The sequence below is a fragment of the Aotus nancymaae genome, unplaced genomic scaffold (genome assembly GCF_030222135.1).
Source record: "Aotus nancymaae isolate 86718 unplaced genomic scaffold, 86718_ANA_hifiasm-v0.15.2.pri h1tg000012l, whole genome shotgun sequence".
NCBI lineage: Eukaryota > Metazoa > Chordata > Mammalia > Primates > Aotidae > Aotus > Aotus nancymaae.
The window spans coordinates 16,604,212-16,622,727 of NW_026988423.1; the positions used below are offsets into that span (position 1 = coordinate 16,604,212).

The 18,516-nt window shown below is 39.0% G+C and overlaps 1 protein-coding gene across 7 annotated transcripts in view; it reads right to left on the minus strand.

Moving 5' to 3' along the window:
- ALG9 (ALG9 alpha-1,2-mannosyltransferase) overlaps positions 1 to 18,516 on the minus strand; it is a 100,953-nt gene that overhangs the window by 50,962 nt on the left and 31,475 nt on the right. For 3 of the 7 annotated variants that reach the window (XM_012470548.3, XM_012470552.3, XM_021671120.2), the window contains exons 9-13: positions 12,819 to 12,941; positions 8,860 to 9,014; positions 6,767 to 6,917; positions 5,988 to 6,135; positions 4,370 to 4,499 (exon numbers count right to left, since the gene is read on the minus strand). In XM_012470548.3, coding sequence (XP_012325971.1) covers positions 4,370 to 4,499; positions 5,988 to 6,135; positions 6,767 to 6,917; positions 8,860 to 9,014; positions 12,819 to 12,941 — 707 coding nt within the window. Of the gene's footprint in view, positions 1 to 3,216; positions 3,279 to 4,369; positions 4,500 to 5,987; positions 6,136 to 6,766; positions 6,918 to 8,859; positions 9,015 to 12,818; positions 12,942 to 18,516 lie in introns of all 7 variants that reach the window. The other 4 variants (XM_012470549.3, XM_012470554.3, XR_001110280.3 and 1 more) reach the window with 3 other exon arrangements.

Below are 18,516 nucleotides of genomic sequence, written 5' to 3' on the forward strand. Positions count from 1 at the left end.
TAGAAAAAAATAAAACTATTAATTGTGCATGGTGATGCATGCCTGTAGTCCTAGCTACTCAGGAGGCTGAAGTGGGAGGATCACTTGAACCCAGGAATATGAAGTTACAATGAACTATGATGGCACCACTGGAAGATCCAGTCTCTTAAAAAAGAAAGAAAACAGGAAAGCTTCCAGCAAGTCTGCTTAAGCATTAAAGTCAGAAAAAAGCCTTTTCCTGTAAGCTCCCTCCTGAAGAACTGTTTTTTCCTCCAAGTTTTCATCCATTGACTAGGTAGCTTCCAAATCATATATCAGATTTGGAGCTGGAAGAGTATCATTCACCTTGAAATAGTGAACAAAAATTTGAATTTTTCAAGAACTAAAGAGGTGACACTGAATGTATCTTCCAAATTCAGATCTTGATTCTGGCAGAAAATCTTGGCATGCACCCCTATAAATGCTTAATGTTCAATAATGAGCTATTCAATAGCTACTCAATACCTAACAGGAAAATATATGCAGCAAAAAATGATTTCTGCAATATAGTTATAATGGTACAGTACAAACCACAGAACCTTTACACTTATTCACTCCTAATTCTTGATTAGCCCAGAGGTAAAGAAAATAGTGAAATTTAAAAAGTGATACATCTTTCCTCATTTCCATGCAGAATAGAAAAGGGACAGACTGAAGCACTTAGAACTAAAGTCAAAGGGCAGGTAAAAATAATGCTGCTATTTAGCATGCTCAAGAAAGATAATGTCATTGTTTTGCCTTCTTGAATAAACCTGGACTAAAAACCAGGACTTATCCCAAAAGTGACAAACATAAGCATTGTACAACATGTGCTTCTACACATGGGGCAAAGTTATTTGGGTATTATAGTCATGACCCTGGCACTATTTCTTAAAGAATTAAACATAACACTTTTTAAAGAAATAATTGAGATTTCTGTTTACTTACAAATGCACATATATATACAAGGGGGAAAAAGTGAAAGGAAAGAAACACCAAAATGGTAACAGTAGTAATACTTGGGTAATGAGATAACAGATTAATTTTTTTCTTGTCTATAACTTTCATTATTTTATAATGAATACATATTACTTCTACCATCACAGGAAAACAAATATCTTTCTAAACAGTTAACTGAAAGAGATAAATCCATTATCATAGTTCATGTAGAATTAATAATAAGTCAGCATGACAGTCAAGTGGATGATGGAAAAAAAAAAAATTAAGCCAGCAAACATCCCTGCTACTTCCAAAGGGTCAAAGGTGAGTAGACTAGATTTGGAGAGCACTCTGCTGCCGACCCCCACACAGGAAAATCCACTGAAACTAGAGCACGAAGGCAACTCTGCAGTAAAACTCATCTTCAGGAATGTGTATGGGTACAATGACAGACACTCTATCCATGGGGGTCCAACCTTTTGGCTTCCCTAGGCCACATTGGAAGAATTGTCTTGAACCACACATAAAATACACTATCACTAACGAAAGTTGATGAACTAATAAAAAAGGTCCATGCCTAATTTTTGTGATTCTGTTACCAGAGATAAGCAAAAAAATCCTTGCATTTAAAGGGTTGGACATGGCTGCTACCCAGCAGACATAAATCATTTGTTTGCCCCTGCTTTTATCAGTCAGCATTTTGGTGACTACTGGCATTCTGAAAAATCATCACCTTTTGGATAAAGCACATATAGAGTCATTTAATGAAATTTAACACTGTCTGATAGCAGAGAATATGAAAATATGATCTAACTAAGAAAACCAGTAACAAAAGCCTAAGAGACGTGCAAAAGGCCACTGTAGATTTTCTAGCCAGCTTTCTCTCAACATCATTGCCACAATGACGATGAATATTCATTATCCACTGAGAAAGCATGTAAAAGTGAACTACTAGGTATACGACACTATCCTAGATGCTATGGTGAACACAAAAGAAACAAAGTGCAGTCATTCTCTTCACAGCATTCACACATTTGATGGGGAAATATATGATATAGATATCAGAAGTATTTAAATAACATAAGACCAACAAAATTAAATGGCTAAATGAACTGCACAGATAAATACTTAAGATACTTAAAGGATGGTCTGCTCAATATGGACTTAAATATTTCACTTCAAAAAAGAAGATAATTTTGATAGTGCAAGAAGACACACAAGGGTAGTTCGGGCACAGTCACCAATATGAGCGAAGTCACTGGAGTGGAAAAGGCAATGATGAGTCTGGACACACTGGAATAAAATTACCAGGACAGGGGAACAATAAAAGGAAGGAAAGGGAGACATCTGGGCAGGTTATACATCTCCTTAAGGATTTCTTTACCTTGAATCCATCTAGTATACCATTATCAGATTAAGAACACTTGTGCAAGCATAAGAACATTGCATTTAAGCTAGAGAGAGACAGAATATCAAATACCGTAATTCCAAAGTAGGTGCTATTTTACAGATAGAAACTAAATTAGTTAAACAGAGAAGTTAACTAATTTGCCCAAGGTTATTGAGTTTAGCAACAGAGCTGAGACTGAATGTAGGCAGATCTACTCAACTCCAGTCCATGCTCTTTTTTTCACTACTCTACTTTTACTACCTCTTCCTAAAGCAAAGCTCCGATAACATCACTCTGAATTTATACTGTCCCCCTATGACAGTGTATTCTCCTACCCTTTGACTGTCCAGTGTCCCCAGAGTGATGCCCTGTGCTCAGGAGACTCGTATCTCCAGATAAAATGACCTATAACAGTCTACCCTGCCCAGGAGTATTTCCATTGTAACAGGAATCAGAGTCTTAAATTAAAAGAATAAAGCTCTAATACAAGCCATGTGGTAGAAATGCATATCTTACTTTCATAAGGCAACAGCTCAAGGCTGTGTCATTAAGATGTCCATTTTCATAGCTTATAGTTAAAGCTTATACAGTAAGAATCTTACTCATAAACCCAGAGGGTCTCCATGGAACTCTAACCAGCCCCAATCTGGGAGACAAAAGACCAGATGTGGCTGCAGGTTTGCTTCAGAACAGAATTGGAAGTCTCACTATTTTACATTTTAAGCATATGATATAAGAAAATGTAAATTAAATATAGCTGACAACATTTAAACTGTTACATATTTCTTTAAGGGACAGGTTGCCAAAAAATGTGCTTTCTAATAATTCTAGAAAATGATCTTACACTGTCTTTGGGAACCAAGAGGAGCATTATCTTTATTACTTCTTACCTTTTTATTATAAAAGATTTCACAGGTATCAAATGTCACCCAAGTGTCATCTTTCAAAGGAACTGAAATAAAATTCACATGGGATCTCAGAATTTGTAAAGAGAAGTAGGGAGAAGATCATGGTCCTGACAGAGGTTGCCCCCTGGCACTCACTATGGAAACAGTCTTCACCGACTGTTTATTTGCTAAAACCAGAATATACTAATAGCTAGGTCAAAGGTCCGCCTGATAACTTGAAAGTTCCCCATCAAAGATTTTAATAGGCCAAGGAACGATATGAGTTTCAGAATAATGGTTCAAATTTCTACCAGCCCATCCAAAAGCTTCAAAATTATATTAAATTATACATTTTACATAGAAAATAAAGAGGTTAATTTGAAAATAAAAATGACATTGTTTACTCTTTTTCAACAAAAGCTGTTACACCCCTCACCCTAAAAAAAAAAATCTATTTTTTTCTGAGACAGGGTCTCGCTCTGTTGCCCAGGCTGGAGTGCAGTGGCGCAATCATGGCCCTCTGCAACCCTGAACTCCTGGGCTCAAGTGATCCTCCTGCCTCAGCCTTCTGAATGGCTGGGGTTACGGGTGTGAGCCACCACATCTGGCTTATTTTTAATTTTTTTTTGTAGAGACACAGTCTTGCTATGTTGCCCAGGCTGGTCTCAAACTTCTGAACTCAATTATCCCACCTCTGTCTCCCAAAATGCTGGAATTACAGGCGTGAGCCACAGTACCTGGCCTTAAAAAATCACTTTCTGGCCAGGTGTGAAGGCTCACTCCTGTAATCCCAGCACTTTGGGAGGCCAAGGTGGGCGGATCACCTGAGGTTGGGAGTTCAAGACCAGCCTGACCAACATAAAGAAACCTCATCTCTACTAAAAATACAAAAAATTAGCCAGGCATGATGTCACATGCCTGTAATCCCAGCTACTTGGGAGGCTGGGGCAGGAGAATCACTTGAACCCAGGAGGTGGAGGTTGTGGTGAGCCGAGATCACGCCATTGCACTCCAGACTGGGTAACAAAAGCAAAAGTCAAAAAAAATTAATCACTTTCTAAGAAATTCTCATTTTATCAATGCTCTAATATACATGTCAATAGATTTTAGGTATAGAATTCTTTTCAGAGACACAAGAAGAGAATGTAGCCCTTACATATCTGGACGGCTCTTCTAGATTCTGGTCATTCATGTTAGTAGGAACAATTCGGGTGGCCAGTGGTCCTTCTGCAAAAGGTTTTGGTAACTGACCTCTGAACTCTGATGGAATGAACTGAAGCTGCCAGCTGTCAGAAACACAAGGAGAGTAAGAAAAACACAGGGGGATAATATTGCTAAACATATTTGAAACAAACAAGCCAAAAAATCATGTGAAAAACATTTCACTTGAAGAAAAAATATTTCTGCTAAAACCTTAATCAGGGAGCACAGAGGCAGAGGTCACAAATCAGTCCAAAATCATTGAGAAATTTATAATTAGATGTCTCTTGACCTATTTGACCAAGTCTTAGCAGTGAAATTCATAACCAAACAGTCATACCATCAAACAACCAGAGAAGTGCCGAGGATTATTGTCAATCACCATTTGGGCAGAGAGACTTACCAAATGAAGCAAATTATCAGGTGCATAAAAACAGAAAAAATGAAATAGGCCAAGCGCGGTGGCTCACGCCTATAATCCCAGCACTTTGGGAGGCTGAGGCAGGCGGATCACGAAGACAAGAGACGGAGACCACCCCAGCCAACATGGTGAAACCCCATCTCTACTAAAAATACAAAAATTAGCTGGGGCATGGTGGTGAATGCCTGTAGTCCCAGCTACTCAGGAGGCTGAGGCAAGAGAATCGCTTGAACCCAGGAGGCAGAAGTTGCAGTAAGTCAAGATCGCGCCACTGCACTTCAGCCTGGAGATAGAGCAAGACTCTGTCTCAAAAAAGAAAAGAAAAGAAAAAGAATGAAATGTAATATATGGCACTGAAAACATACTATGGAAGAAATACTTTGTTCCTGAGTAACCCTCAAACATATCTTTATCTATAAAACTATTTCAAACGTAAAAGGCAAAGGCCAAAGTCAACACTTAAAAAACAAGTTTTAATTTAATCATTAATAACTGACACAGGGTCTTTATGAAGCATAAGATACTACTACCTAATAAAGCTAAGCTACTGAAGCCAGCTCTCAAATGGAACAATATGACTCATCTTAACCAGATTTCCCTTTTACCTACATAGGACTCTTCTCTGGCCAAATTAAGCAAACTACAAGGAACTTCAGGGCCTATGCTTTCATAACCACAGACAGCATAAAAGAAACTGTTATGGATGTTTTAATCACAGCTTTCCCCAGTGCCCACATAATGGTAAAGAAATTTCACTACTGTTGGATCAAAAATTTCTTCTCTCTTCTAGCTGGAGTTTCTAGACCACTTTTAGAAGTGGATTAATATCAGGTAATTATAGAAATGTAAATATGAATCCTCAGGAAGAGCCACTGGCAAAAGCCTAGGACACAGGGCATTTTCAGAAGTCCCTGGACACCTGCGGTTATAAACAGTGCAGAATGTCTACCCAGACCCAGCCCTCAGTCTAATGAGCCTAATGAACACAGAAGCCAGGTACACAGTATGCAGGCCCCACAGCTCTTCGAGGTGGTAAATGATTCAATAACTCTCTGTGAAAACTCCAAAAGAAAACAAAAATTAGAAAATACTGCCACAGAACTGCTCTATTTACTTCTTGATTTAAAACCCTGGGAATTAAAGGACAACTTACTTATCAGGCAGAAGGAAGCTGCTGGGAAATCGATACCACTCTTTTCCTACACAGACATTCACAGGTCTGCCTTCTGGGACAGTGTGGATGGTTGGGTCTGTAGCAATTCGGTAAAATTCTGGATACAAATCAAGGGGCCCATGATATCCTGGAAGGGAGAATAGGTAGTGAGAGACAGAGATAAGTAAGATGAGATTCTGACTTCAATTATAATGCATATTAATGTCGCACCATAAGCCACATGAAATTTAAAAGGCAGGAAGGACCATAGCAATTCCAGCAGGAAGCCTGCTCTACAGGTAGAAAATGTCTCCTAGCTGAGAACATGGTTACAGCAGTGGCCCTATTCTGCCAAAAATAATTGGCTTTCTTGTCCCTCTCTATGCCCTTTCACCTTTTTAACTTCATTTTCCTTGAGCATATTTTAATATTATGGATCCAAATACTGATTATAAGAAAGAATATAATCATGAGAAGTTAGCCTAAATTTGCATGTTAAGTTTCAGACTTCCTTAATTTATCAGTATCCATTAAAAGAAAAAAACAACAAAAATAGACAAAAAATGTAGAGTTAATCACACTAAAAGGAATCCTCAATCTTCTCTTCAATCCTGAGATACAGAAGTCACATCCCACTCATTAATATTAAGTCTACAGTTTTTCTTTTTAGAAATGGCCTCTTAGCATAAGCCAAATATGTATTATATAACCATGAATCAAGTAAAACCTAAGGGGAAGTGGCTCATCAGTGTAGGTTAAGATATTCTTAGAAGATCTACCTCTGAACAGTGCCACAGAGCGAGAAAATGACAAGAGCCCAAACAGGAAGACAGTCCCTAATGCCAGCCAATTCGACGTCACAGTATAGTGCTCCAGGCGATATCGTTGAAACACAAAGTGGTAACATTTCTGGAAGTACAGAAAACTGTGCTGGTAAAAGAAAATATAACTTGCAGAATACACATAATTACAAGACATCACAGTAACATCAAGATCGAAGCCAAAAAAGAGGTTCTATTAAGGATCTGAGCATTTGCAAACAGTGACATCCCTACTCCAAACTCTAAGATAAAAGCCAACTCCTCTAAGACTACCTGTAGTCTTGGCCAGCCAGAGGGCTTTCCAATAATAAAATCTCATTAGCTTCATAGGAAAAGTATTTGAATATTTTGCTAGTATTTAAAGGCCTAATAAGTTATTTTTTAAAAATATTTAAGAAATGCTTTTTTGGTAGTTTTATTTGATATATAAAGTATTTCAATTTGTTTTTGATATAATGAGTACTAATCTTTACTATCACAGTTTTTATCAAAGCTTTTAATATCAAAAAAAGGTCTCATGACCAAATAAGAAAAAAGAATTCCCCTCACAGAACACCAGGAACATGCTCTTAATTATATGCTAAACGACTTTACAAACTAGATGAATATTATAATATAAACACATGCATGAATTCTGCTGTCTTTCAGTACCTTCTATTCAGACCTCTTCCCTTCCTTCCTTCCCTTCTAGACAAAAACTACTTTCAGAAAGCAATTTTCCAATATATAACAAGTGGCATCAATCTGTTTGAACTCTTTTCATATTTTTGGAAATCTATTCTAATCAATCCAAATATAAGCTACTTATCCTAGCAGTATTTATAATACTGAATAAATGAGCAACCTAAATTTTACCATGAATTATATCCAATAACTATATTATGTAAAATCAAATCAATATATTATACATTGCATAATAATGTTACATATTATATCCAACTCAGAACATTCCACAGCTACTAAAATGATAAGCACAGAGAATGTTATAATATTAAATTAGAAGGGATATAAAGTCACATGTACAGTGATTATCACAACTATAACAAACCTTGAGTATATGATATACAAAAATGCTGGGAGGAGTTTTTGTTAAGTTAGTGGGACTAATTTTTCTTTTACCACTTCCTAACTTGTCTGCAATAAAGTTCAATTACTTTTATAATTAAAATTATTTTTTAAAACTATCACCTAAATTGATGAACTTTGAAAACATTATGTTAAGTGAAAAAAGCCAGTCACAAAACACCATATATCATATGTTTCCATATATAGGAAATGTTCAGAATAGGCAAATCTATAGGAACACAAAGTAGATTAGTGGTTACTCAGGGCTGGGGAGATATGGGAAAGGAAATGGGGGAACAACAGCTAAAGGGTACAGGGTTTTTGATCTAAAATTGACTGTGGTGACAGTTGCACACATCTGTGAATAGACTAAAAACCACTGAATCATATCCTTTAAATAGGTAAACTGTATAGTTTATGAATTATATCTCAATAAACCTGTTAAGGAAAAAACCTATCATCCTAATTATTTTTTTTCCTGCCAACTGCAAATGGTAGCAGAGGGCAATAAAGGGTTCTGAGGCTACTGAAGCCGTAAGTAGAGAGATATTCAAACAGTTAAGATGGGCTCTGCCAAGGAATTGACCTGGGCAGGTTTTCAACCAGGATTACAGGGTGCCCCAGACTGTGAACTGTCTGATGTGAGCCCAAACTCTTGGGTAAGTTTTGTTATGATCTAGCAGTTCAAAGAGCAGATGTTCCATTACCTCTGCCACAGAATGGAATTCTGCAATTGGATTCCTATTGGTAACAGAGGCAAAGTAACACACAAATTAACACTGCAAACATGTAATCAGCAAATAAAAGTATGGTAAACAGCTAATCAATCAACACAAGAAGCTTTAATAATATGATCTGTATCAGGCTTCATGTTATGGATAAAATATGTTAGGTGGAAGCATTCTATAATTTTCACTTAAGTTTTGTGAGCAATTATTTAATAAGTAAAAAAGAATGAGGCAGATATACTTCTCCCTGAAACTCACCTGAAGTGCAGAGAGAGCCACAGCACCACAGAGACATATAAGTGGATATACAGGGAAAAGAAATCTCTCCTCTTTGTGAGGCTGGATGAAGAAAATCATAAACCAAATATACATTGGAGCCAAGGTAAGCCAATATGGGTGGCCTAAATTCTGAACTGCAAGACACAGAAAAATATCCACCTTTCAATATATTAGAACAAAACAACATATTTAGTTTCAGTGTTATCTTGATCTCAAATTTGGGAGTATGCCCTAGGACACGCCATAAAATGTTTCTACTCCTGTATTCACACTTTCTCCAATGCAATAAAGGCATCAAAAGGAGAGAGGAACATACTCCTTAGCTCTCCCAAGAGATCTAAACTCTAACAGCAGGCAGAATACTAGATTGGTATTCAGATGAATGTCAAGTTAATGGCTAATAGAACTTAATAAATTCTACGTTGGCTGAAGAAAAAGCCGTCTCCTTTAATGAGTCCTGCCACTAAGATGAAAGGTTCATGAGATTAACCAAAAGCATAACATAAACTCATTTCTTGGGTTTTAATTCTGATGTTCTGTTTAATACATGAATCCTCTTATCTATACACCAGTCTGTGCAAATAGCCATTGATCAAAGGAAAAAAAATTGTTGGATTCTCAAACTCATACTGGTTTCCATCAAGCCACAAATGACAGCTTGTTTCAAAGGAAATATAAAAATGCTCTTAAAGGAAGTTTAGTGATTGTTTTCTCTCCATTTTTTGCAATACTCATCCACTCTGAATCCCCAAATTGGAACAAAAATGTACTTAAAGCAAGTGAAAGAATTAAAGGAATGTAATGAACACTAAAACCCAAGAACCTGCTGGAACGTCCCTGCGGTTAGGTATATGAGCAATGAGTGATAGGCCTGCAACCCACAGTGAAGGCATCTCCTACTGTGTTTACATGAGTGTTAATGAGCAACGCAAATGCAGGCAAATGGTAGATAGACAGCGCCCCCTGGTGTCCACTATGTCAACAGTAAGCTAGTTTACAAGATCATGACCATCATCGAGAACTACTTTACGCCTAATTTAGTATTCCTAGGTTATCAGTATCACTGAAAAATTTATTTGGGGATAAAAATTCTTGAACTACAATAATAAGATTATTTTTTTCAACTTTTTCTCTAAGATTTTATCATGGGATTTTAGATTATAATTTAGGATACATAACTTTCTAGGTAGTGTATTTTAAACGGGAGATTTTTTTTCTTTTCTTTTTTTTTTTGGAGATGGAGTCTCACTCTGTTGCCCAGGCTAGAGTGCAGTGGCACGATCTAGGCTCACTGCAACCTCTGCCTCCCGAGTTCAAGCGATTTTCCTGCCTCAGCCTCCCAAGTAGCTGGATTTACAGGTATGCACCACCACACCCGGCTAACTGTATTTTTAGTAGAGATGGAGTTTCACAATGTTGGCCATGCTGGTCTTGAACACCTGACCTCAGGCGATCCACCCGCCTCGGCCTCCCAAAGTGCTGCGATTGCAGGCGTGAGCCCCCATGTCTGGCCTAAGGTGAGGTTTTTAATAGAAGATAATAAACCCTTTTATTGTCCACAAGTAAACAGTCCTTTTCTCTTCTGTACCTTAAAGGCTAACAAGTAATCTTTTTTTAATAAGGCAAATATTTTGAAATGTCCTCCATAAAATATACAAAATCACAACCACAGCTAGATATGATTGAATCATGAGTAATTTCTTTCCTGTTTCTTTTTAATGTTCTATGGTTTGGGGAGTTTTGTTTTGTTTTTTCTCGAGACAGGGTATGACTCTGTCACCAAGGCTGGAGTATAGTGGCACAACAATGGCTCACTGTAGCCCTGACCTTCTAGGCTTAGCGATCCTCCCACCTCAGGCTCCCAAGTAGCTCAGACTACAGGTGTGCACCACCATGCTCAGCTAATTTTTTTTATTTTTTTGTAGTAACAGGGTCTCACTATCTCATCCAGGCTGGTCTTGAACCCCTGGCCTCAAGCAATGCTCCCACTTCATCCTCCCAAAATACTGGGATTATAGGCATGAACCACCGTGCCTGATCTTTTTTCTTTCAAAAAAGTATTGTTCCTATTATAAAATCACATAAAAATCTAAAGAAAAAAACAGAAAATATTCATTTTCTTATTAGGTAGATATGTGCATATATTATGCATTTTAAACCAATATTTTATACTTAAAATTATATACTGCAGAGAACAGCTTAATATCCTGTTTTGTTTTTTACATATAAGCATTTCCAAGTTTTCCACAAGCATAAATAATAATTATTGTTGTTTTTAAAAATAGAGACACAGGTCTCACTATGTTGCCCAGAGTGGTGTCAAACTCCTGGCTCAAGCAATGCTTCCACCTTAGCCTCTCAGGCAGCTGGGACTATAGGCATGTGCCACTGCTCTCAGCTATCATAAATTATTCTTATAGTCAGAAAAACAGCTATTTTCAAAAAAAGAATAAGTGATCCTTAAGAAATAGAAAGGATAGAGGAATAAGTTAACACCTCAAGGAAGCAAACAGCTGAGTCTAAAATGTGGGACATTATGCAAGATGATGGCCTGATTTCTTTAAAGAAATATTTGGAAGAAAAAAAAGTAAGATGGGGGTCTTCTTAAAAAACTTAAGAAATATAACACTAAATTCAGTATGTAACCCTTACTGAGATTCTGCTTTAACCTAACTATAAAAGGCTATCTTTCAGACAATCTAGGAAATCAACTGGTTAGCAGATGATATTAAGAAATTATTGATAATTTTGTTAGGATAATGGCATTACGGCTATGTTAAAACAAGTCTTAACACCAAAAAAAAATTGACTCTGAAGGCTGCTCTAATATTCTTATAACACAATGAACTCATTATAAACCATTAATAGTAGAAAAGCAGAATGGAGGTGGGATGGGGGAACTGATCATATGGCATCCAAATCAGACTGAAAAGTCTGAAATTAAATCTTTTTCCAAATCTCATATGAATTTCTGCTCAAATCTGTGTTCCATAAAAGAAACGAGAGGCACTAGATATCCAGAGCCACGACAACTTGAGAAAACACCAGCTGTGCACTACAGAATCAGAGCAAGCAAAGCAAATGACAAACCAAACTTTCTCCAATAAGGCAGACACAGAAACAAAAGGGAACAAAGACAAGCATCATGCTTCTGAGGAAGTCCAAAGCTTCTCTTACTTCAATATCGAATTTGGGGAAATCCTGGTATGGTTCAGATTTTATACTTTTGTTTGAAGTACTATCCCGTGAATTACCTTAATCAACCTACCAGGTTAATACACACTTCTTTAAAAGATAGAAAACACAAATAGGCTTGTTCTCTTCTGAGGTTTTTCTTTTTTGTTTTTTTTTTATTTTTGAGACGGAGTCTTGCTCTGTCACCCAGGCTGGAGTGGAGTGGTACAATCTTGGCTCACTGCAACCTCTGCCTCCTGGGTTCAAGTGATTTTCCTGTCTCAGCCTCCTGAGTAGCTGGGACTACAGGCATGTGCCACCACGCCTGGCTAATGTTTTTTATTTTTAGTAGAGGTGGTTTCACTGTGTTAGCCAGGATAGTCTCAATCTCCTGATCTCAAATGATCTGCCCACCTTGGACTCCCAAAGTGCTGGGATTACAGGAGTGAATCACGGTACCCAGCCTCTTTCTGAGATTTTATAAATATTTTTTCACCTCCCTGGGTGATTGTGTAAATTATATTGACTTCCTCACTTAAAGCAATAATAAAGCTCTTCCTCCTGTTAAGTTAATTTGTCACAATTAACCAAATCTTCACAAAGGTTCAACTGATCAACAAATATAGACTGAAAATCCAGTAAGCCAACCATTTCCATAGGGAGAATGTGGAAAATAAAATAAGTAGGATTTTTCTTCAGTTCTTGGTATATATCATTACTTGCTCTTTCCCCCAAAAAAATCTACCATCTCTTATGCCACTCACCATGAAATCTCTGCAGCAGGTATTCCATAAGAGAAGTCAGTGGTAGGACTAGAAGAGCCAAAGCAAAGGCTACATTGAAATTCAGAAATCCATTAATTAAATAGAAATACCAGGGTTCTGTACCTGAGGGAGAAGTAAAGGTAAGAAATCATTAGTGGATGCCCTTAATACCTATTACGGTGCCTGACATATAACGTTCTTTGTTCAAGTAACATTGATGATCCTATGCCTCATGGGAATGAGAATCCTCTTCCCATGCTAATTCACACAAAAGCAGCACAGAGCAGAAGATGGAAGAGAATGGGACTGGTCACGAAGATTTAGGTAGGAATCAAGTTTCAGATAATTAGCTGTATTTTCTATACTGACCACTATATCTAGCCCAAATTGCTATGCCCAAATGGAACTAATACTTTTGAGAACTACCAAATAATTTAAATAGCTTTAGAGCCACATAGGGCTAATATAATAAAACTGCCATTTCAATTTAACTATCCTCTCGACATTGTGCAGACCAAAGGAAAGAGTGATAAGAGAACTTAGCTTGTGGCTGGGTGTGGTGGCTCATGCCTGTAATCCCAGCTCCTAGGGAGGCTGAGATGGGAGGATTGCTTGAGCCCAGGAAGTTAAGGCTGCAGAGAGCTGTGGTTGTGCCACTGCACTCCAGCCTGGGTGACAGCGAGACCCTGTCTCAAATAAAAATAATGAACTTAAGTTTGAGCTATTCAGGCCTCTCCCATTGTGTTTTCACCTGCTTGTTCCATTTATATTCTAGGAACTTTCCCCTTGATATGCTCAACCACTATTTTATAGTCGTGTACATTGGGCAACATGTGTTTGGTAAAAAGCAACAACTTTTTTTTCTTAGATCACGTTCAGAGACCCGGGTCTTGCTCAGAAGCTTTAAGGACTCAGAATGAAGCAAAATCACTAAAAACACAAGCCTCTCTTACACTAGTTTTGATTCTTTAACTCAAAATCCTTGCACCCAAATGATGAGAAACAGCCCTCCTCTGCACATTTAGCAGGTTTTTCATCTGCTTTTTCCCTCTGTATGATTACTTCAATCAAGCAGTGAATGACACATTCGGGTTTTAATCACTGTGTGTTGTGACACCCGCCTTGCACCATAGCAATTTCCTGCAATCAGCATTGCTTAAAAGGGTAATCAGAAGGCAGAGGAATAGTCAGAAAAACCTGACATTCTTGCAGCTTGCACAGCAAAATAAGATTAGAAACCAAACCCATAATGCTAGAAACATTTAGGGGAGAAGTAAGAGGGAGGGAGGTTACACTAAGGAAGAGTTCAAGTTCAACTGTGTATCACCTTTGGGGGAGCTCACTCCCTCCTGTCTAAATACAACGATGGAAATTATTCATGAACAGAGGTCCTATTCCAGGTCCAGTTCATTACGGACACTTTAATCTTGTATTCTTAACAAATATGCATTTGGGTTATAGAAAACTAATGGATGGTTTTATTCTCAAATCAAAAATGTCTTCTCTGAATCTCAATTAAAATTTCACAACATATTTTTTAAACTAAGTCCTTTAGGATCCAGTTTCCAGAGAGGTAAGCTTTTGCACAATCCTCTCCTGACCACCAGTGTGGAGGCAGTGCTAGCAACCTCTGACTCGCCTTTTTCTTAACAGGATTCTGGAAATCTGAGCGTGTGAAGAAAAACCACAGAGTGACCAGAGAGAAACGGGGTTATCCTTTATGTTATCTATTACAGATGTTAAGCACCAATAGGGAAAAAGCTACTTGTCTCTTTGATATTTGTAAATATAAATTGTTTTTTCAGGAAAGCACTTTAGCTTCCAGCAAATATCTGTCTCTAACACAATTTACGCACCTTCCTGTTAGAGCTATCTTTTTATCTAGGTATACTGTACTCTGAGATGAGGAAACAAAGGTATTAAGTTGGTAAACACAATCATTTTTATGTGTTGAGAGCTCATAAATCAAGTTTCCAAACAGGTCATGAACATTTCATAACAGATTGTTATTTCCCTGAAAGATGGAGCAAAAATTGGGGGATAAGTCAATAGCGAAGACGGTTCAAGTGTCAACAGTCTTAAAAACAAGGGCAAAAGGGAACAAAAAGAGTGACTTCTATTAGCCAGAGTCCTCCCCTGCTTGATGACACATCTGTCTTAGGAAAGAAAAGGGTATAAACTTTTATCTCTTTCCAGGGAGATATTCAATGCTGCTGCTCAGAAAACATTAGAGCTGAACTATGCAAAAAAACACGTCAGAATGACAAGCTAAGTGCTAAACTGGTACAAGATGTTTAGGTGAAGGAAAGCTGGCAGCAGGGTCTCTGCAGGGAGTGACTCACCAATCTTCCTCTTTATGGAAAGTGCCTTAAGTCCTCTCAGTCAAATGAGCTAAGGGGAGTTTTCAACGAAGCTAAAAGAAGGGATAATGTTTACTGCTCCATAGAAGGAGAACTACTTTCCAGAATTATAATTTTATAGAACTGTAGGCACTAAATCATAGTAAATCATCCTTATAAATGTCAAATTTGTACCACCGAGAGGGAAAAGCCACTAAAGTTCAACAGAAATGATTAATAAAAGAGCAAAGGCTCTAGAACAGTTCTGGCTGGCAGTGAATTCTAAGCAGGACTTATAAGACCCCACTGGGGCTTCTTCCCTTGCCACTGCAATTATGGAAACCTGTGGGCCTCCTAACAGAGGGCATTTGCCTTTATCTTCCAAAACTTTCCATCCAGTGATCAGACGAATGTTGATAAAACACATAAACAGGCAATGGGATCCTGTCCTAAGCTGCAAAGTGGCATCCTGAGCAGACTGTTCTTTTTGAGGGAAGAGCATTTCCTCTAACTGTCCTCCCATGCCTTCTCCAGGCCTGTGCACTCTTCATCAGAGAGCACCACTCTTCACTCACCAGACAAAAATACTTGCCAACTTCAACATCTGAGAACTTGAAATGTTATGAGAGGCAAAATCAGTGCCAAGACCAATCACTTTCTTTTCTGCAACATTAAATTTCACCTCTTGATCTCTGACTCCAAAGAGACATTTTGCCTAAGACTTAGCAATTCCAGTCTACCCTATTCTAAACTTTCTCAGTGCCAAGTCTTCTTTACCTTATCCAAACACTCTTTCTTTCTTCAACAAAAGGGTCTGGTACAGCACTCCCATGTAAAGGAGAACTTGCCAGTGTGCACGCCACTCTGCCACACAAGTTCGCTAGGGGCTCCTGATCACTCCAACCCAAAATGCACAAATCTTCACAGGTATAACTTTCCACCTATCCTATAGATTGGATCCTATGTTCTACCACCCTTAATTCATGCTCTTTTATTTTGCAAGTTTATTCTCTGGTAATGTCTCAGTAGCCAAACTCCAGGGTTTTGCTAAGGGTCTTGTTTTCAGTGGAAATACAGGCTTTGAAGTCAGACAACACTAGACTCTTATCCCACTTTTGCTACTTATTTAACTATGTGGCAAATTCCTCACCATCTCAACCTCAGTTTCTTTATCCAGGAATAAAGATAAATAATGCCTGTCTCAGAGTTTTTGTGAGGGGAAGAAGATGGTATGTGAATAACTTCTGGCACACAGTAGGCCTTCAATAATCAGATGATATTGTAATTAACATCTTTGAAAATTTACTCCCGTTATTTCCCCTGGCTTCAAACGAAAGGTGTCAGCTCAAGTCTGGAGCGTGTCACTACTACATGCTACCTAGCCAGGAAAGTATAGAAAGGTCCCTTTGAAAACCAGGAACAGTTCATGATCAGCCTGACCTGACCAACATGGAGAGACTCCGTCTCTACTAAAAATACAAAATTAGCCAGGTGTGTATGTAATCCCAGCTACTTAGGAGGCTGAGGCAGGAGAATCACTTGAACCTGGGAGGTGGAAGTTGCAGTGAGCCAACATCGCTCAATTGCATTCCAGCCTGGGCAACAAGAGCAAAACTCCATCTAAAAAAAAAAGAAAGGAGGGGGATCCAAGATGGCCGCTTAGGAGGAACTCGGGAATGCAGCTCCGAGAGAAAGCACAGAGGGTGAGTGGACGCCGTATTTCCAGACTGATTTTTACTGCCCACAGACCAGGAGATTCACACGCAGAGAAGCCACACGGGTCGCCAGCGCTGCTGGCGCCGCTGGCTTGAACAGCGCAGCCGCTGGGCCGGCACCCTGAGGCAACGGCTCACTGTACAAAGTGAGAGAGTCTGAGTCCCCTATAAGCCAGCAAGGGGAGCTGAAACGGGGAGCCAGGCCAGCGCCACGAATCTCAGAGCCGCGGCTTTAGCCAACGCAGCGGCTCCGGAGGCAGATCAGATGAGACGGTGTCCCCTCTTATCCAGCAAGAAGACCTGAAACACAACTGAAACCGGGACGGTCCAGCTCTGTGGAGGAGGGGCGTTCTCCATAGGCACCCTGCTGTTCCCAGGGCAATCTAACAAGGCAATCCGCCACTACAGAGACTCCGTCACTACAGGGGCGGGCCAACATCGCGGAAGCAGTTCTAACTACACCCAGAAGTTCACACGGAAGCTGGGTGGAGCCCACAGCAGCTTAGCGAAGCCTCTGCAAACTGAGTGTGACTAGGCTGCCACCTTGTGGGCAGGGAAAACAGCAACCGCACAGGGGAACATCATAAAAACGTTAACTCCCTGGGACAGAACACCTGGGGGGAAGAGCAGGGGGTTTATGAGTTCTGCCACAGCAGACTTAAAATTACCAAAATCAGAAAGACAACAACTACAAAGTCAACAGGTGGATAAATCCACAAAGATGGGAAGAAACCAGCGCAAAAAGGATGAAAACACCCAAAACCAGAACACTTCTCCTCCTACAAAGGATCACAACTCCTCACCAGCAAGGGAACAAGACTGGATGGAGAATGAGTGTGATGAAATGACAGAATCAGCTTTCAGAAAGTGGATAATAAGAAACTTCCGTGAGCTAAAAGAACATGTTCTAACCCAATGCAAAGAAACTAAGAACCTTGAAAAAAGACTTGACGAAATGCTAACAAGAATGGACAACTTAGAGAGGAATATGAGCGAATTGATGGAGCTGAAAAACACAACACGAGAACTTCATGAAGCATGCACAAGTTTCAACAGCCGAATTGACCAAGCAGAAGAAAGGATATCAGAGGTCGAAGATCAACTCAATGAAATAAAACGAGAAGGCAAGATTAGAGAAAACAGGGTAAAAAGGAATGAACAAAGTCAACAAGAAATATGGGACTATGTGAAAAGACCTAATCTACGATTGATAGGTGTACCTGAATGTGACGAAGAGAATGCATCCAAGCTGGAAAATACTCTTCAGGATATTATCCAGGAAAACTTCCCCAACCTAACAAGGCAGGCCAAGATTCAAGTCCAGGAAATACAGAGAACACCACAAAGATACTCCTCTAGAAGAGCAACCCCAAGACACATAATCATCAGATTCACCAGGGTTGAAATGAAGGAGAAAATACTAAGGGCAGCCAGAGAGAAAGGTCGGGTTACCTACAAAGGGAAGCCCATCAGACTCACTGCAGATCTCTCAGCAGAAACCCTACAGGCCAGAAGAGAGTGGGGGCCGATATTCAACATCCTTAAGGAAAAGAACTTTCAACCCAGAATTTCGTATCCAGCCAAACTAAGCTTCATAAGTGAAGGAAAAATAAAATCCTTTGTGAACAAGCAAGAACTCAGAGA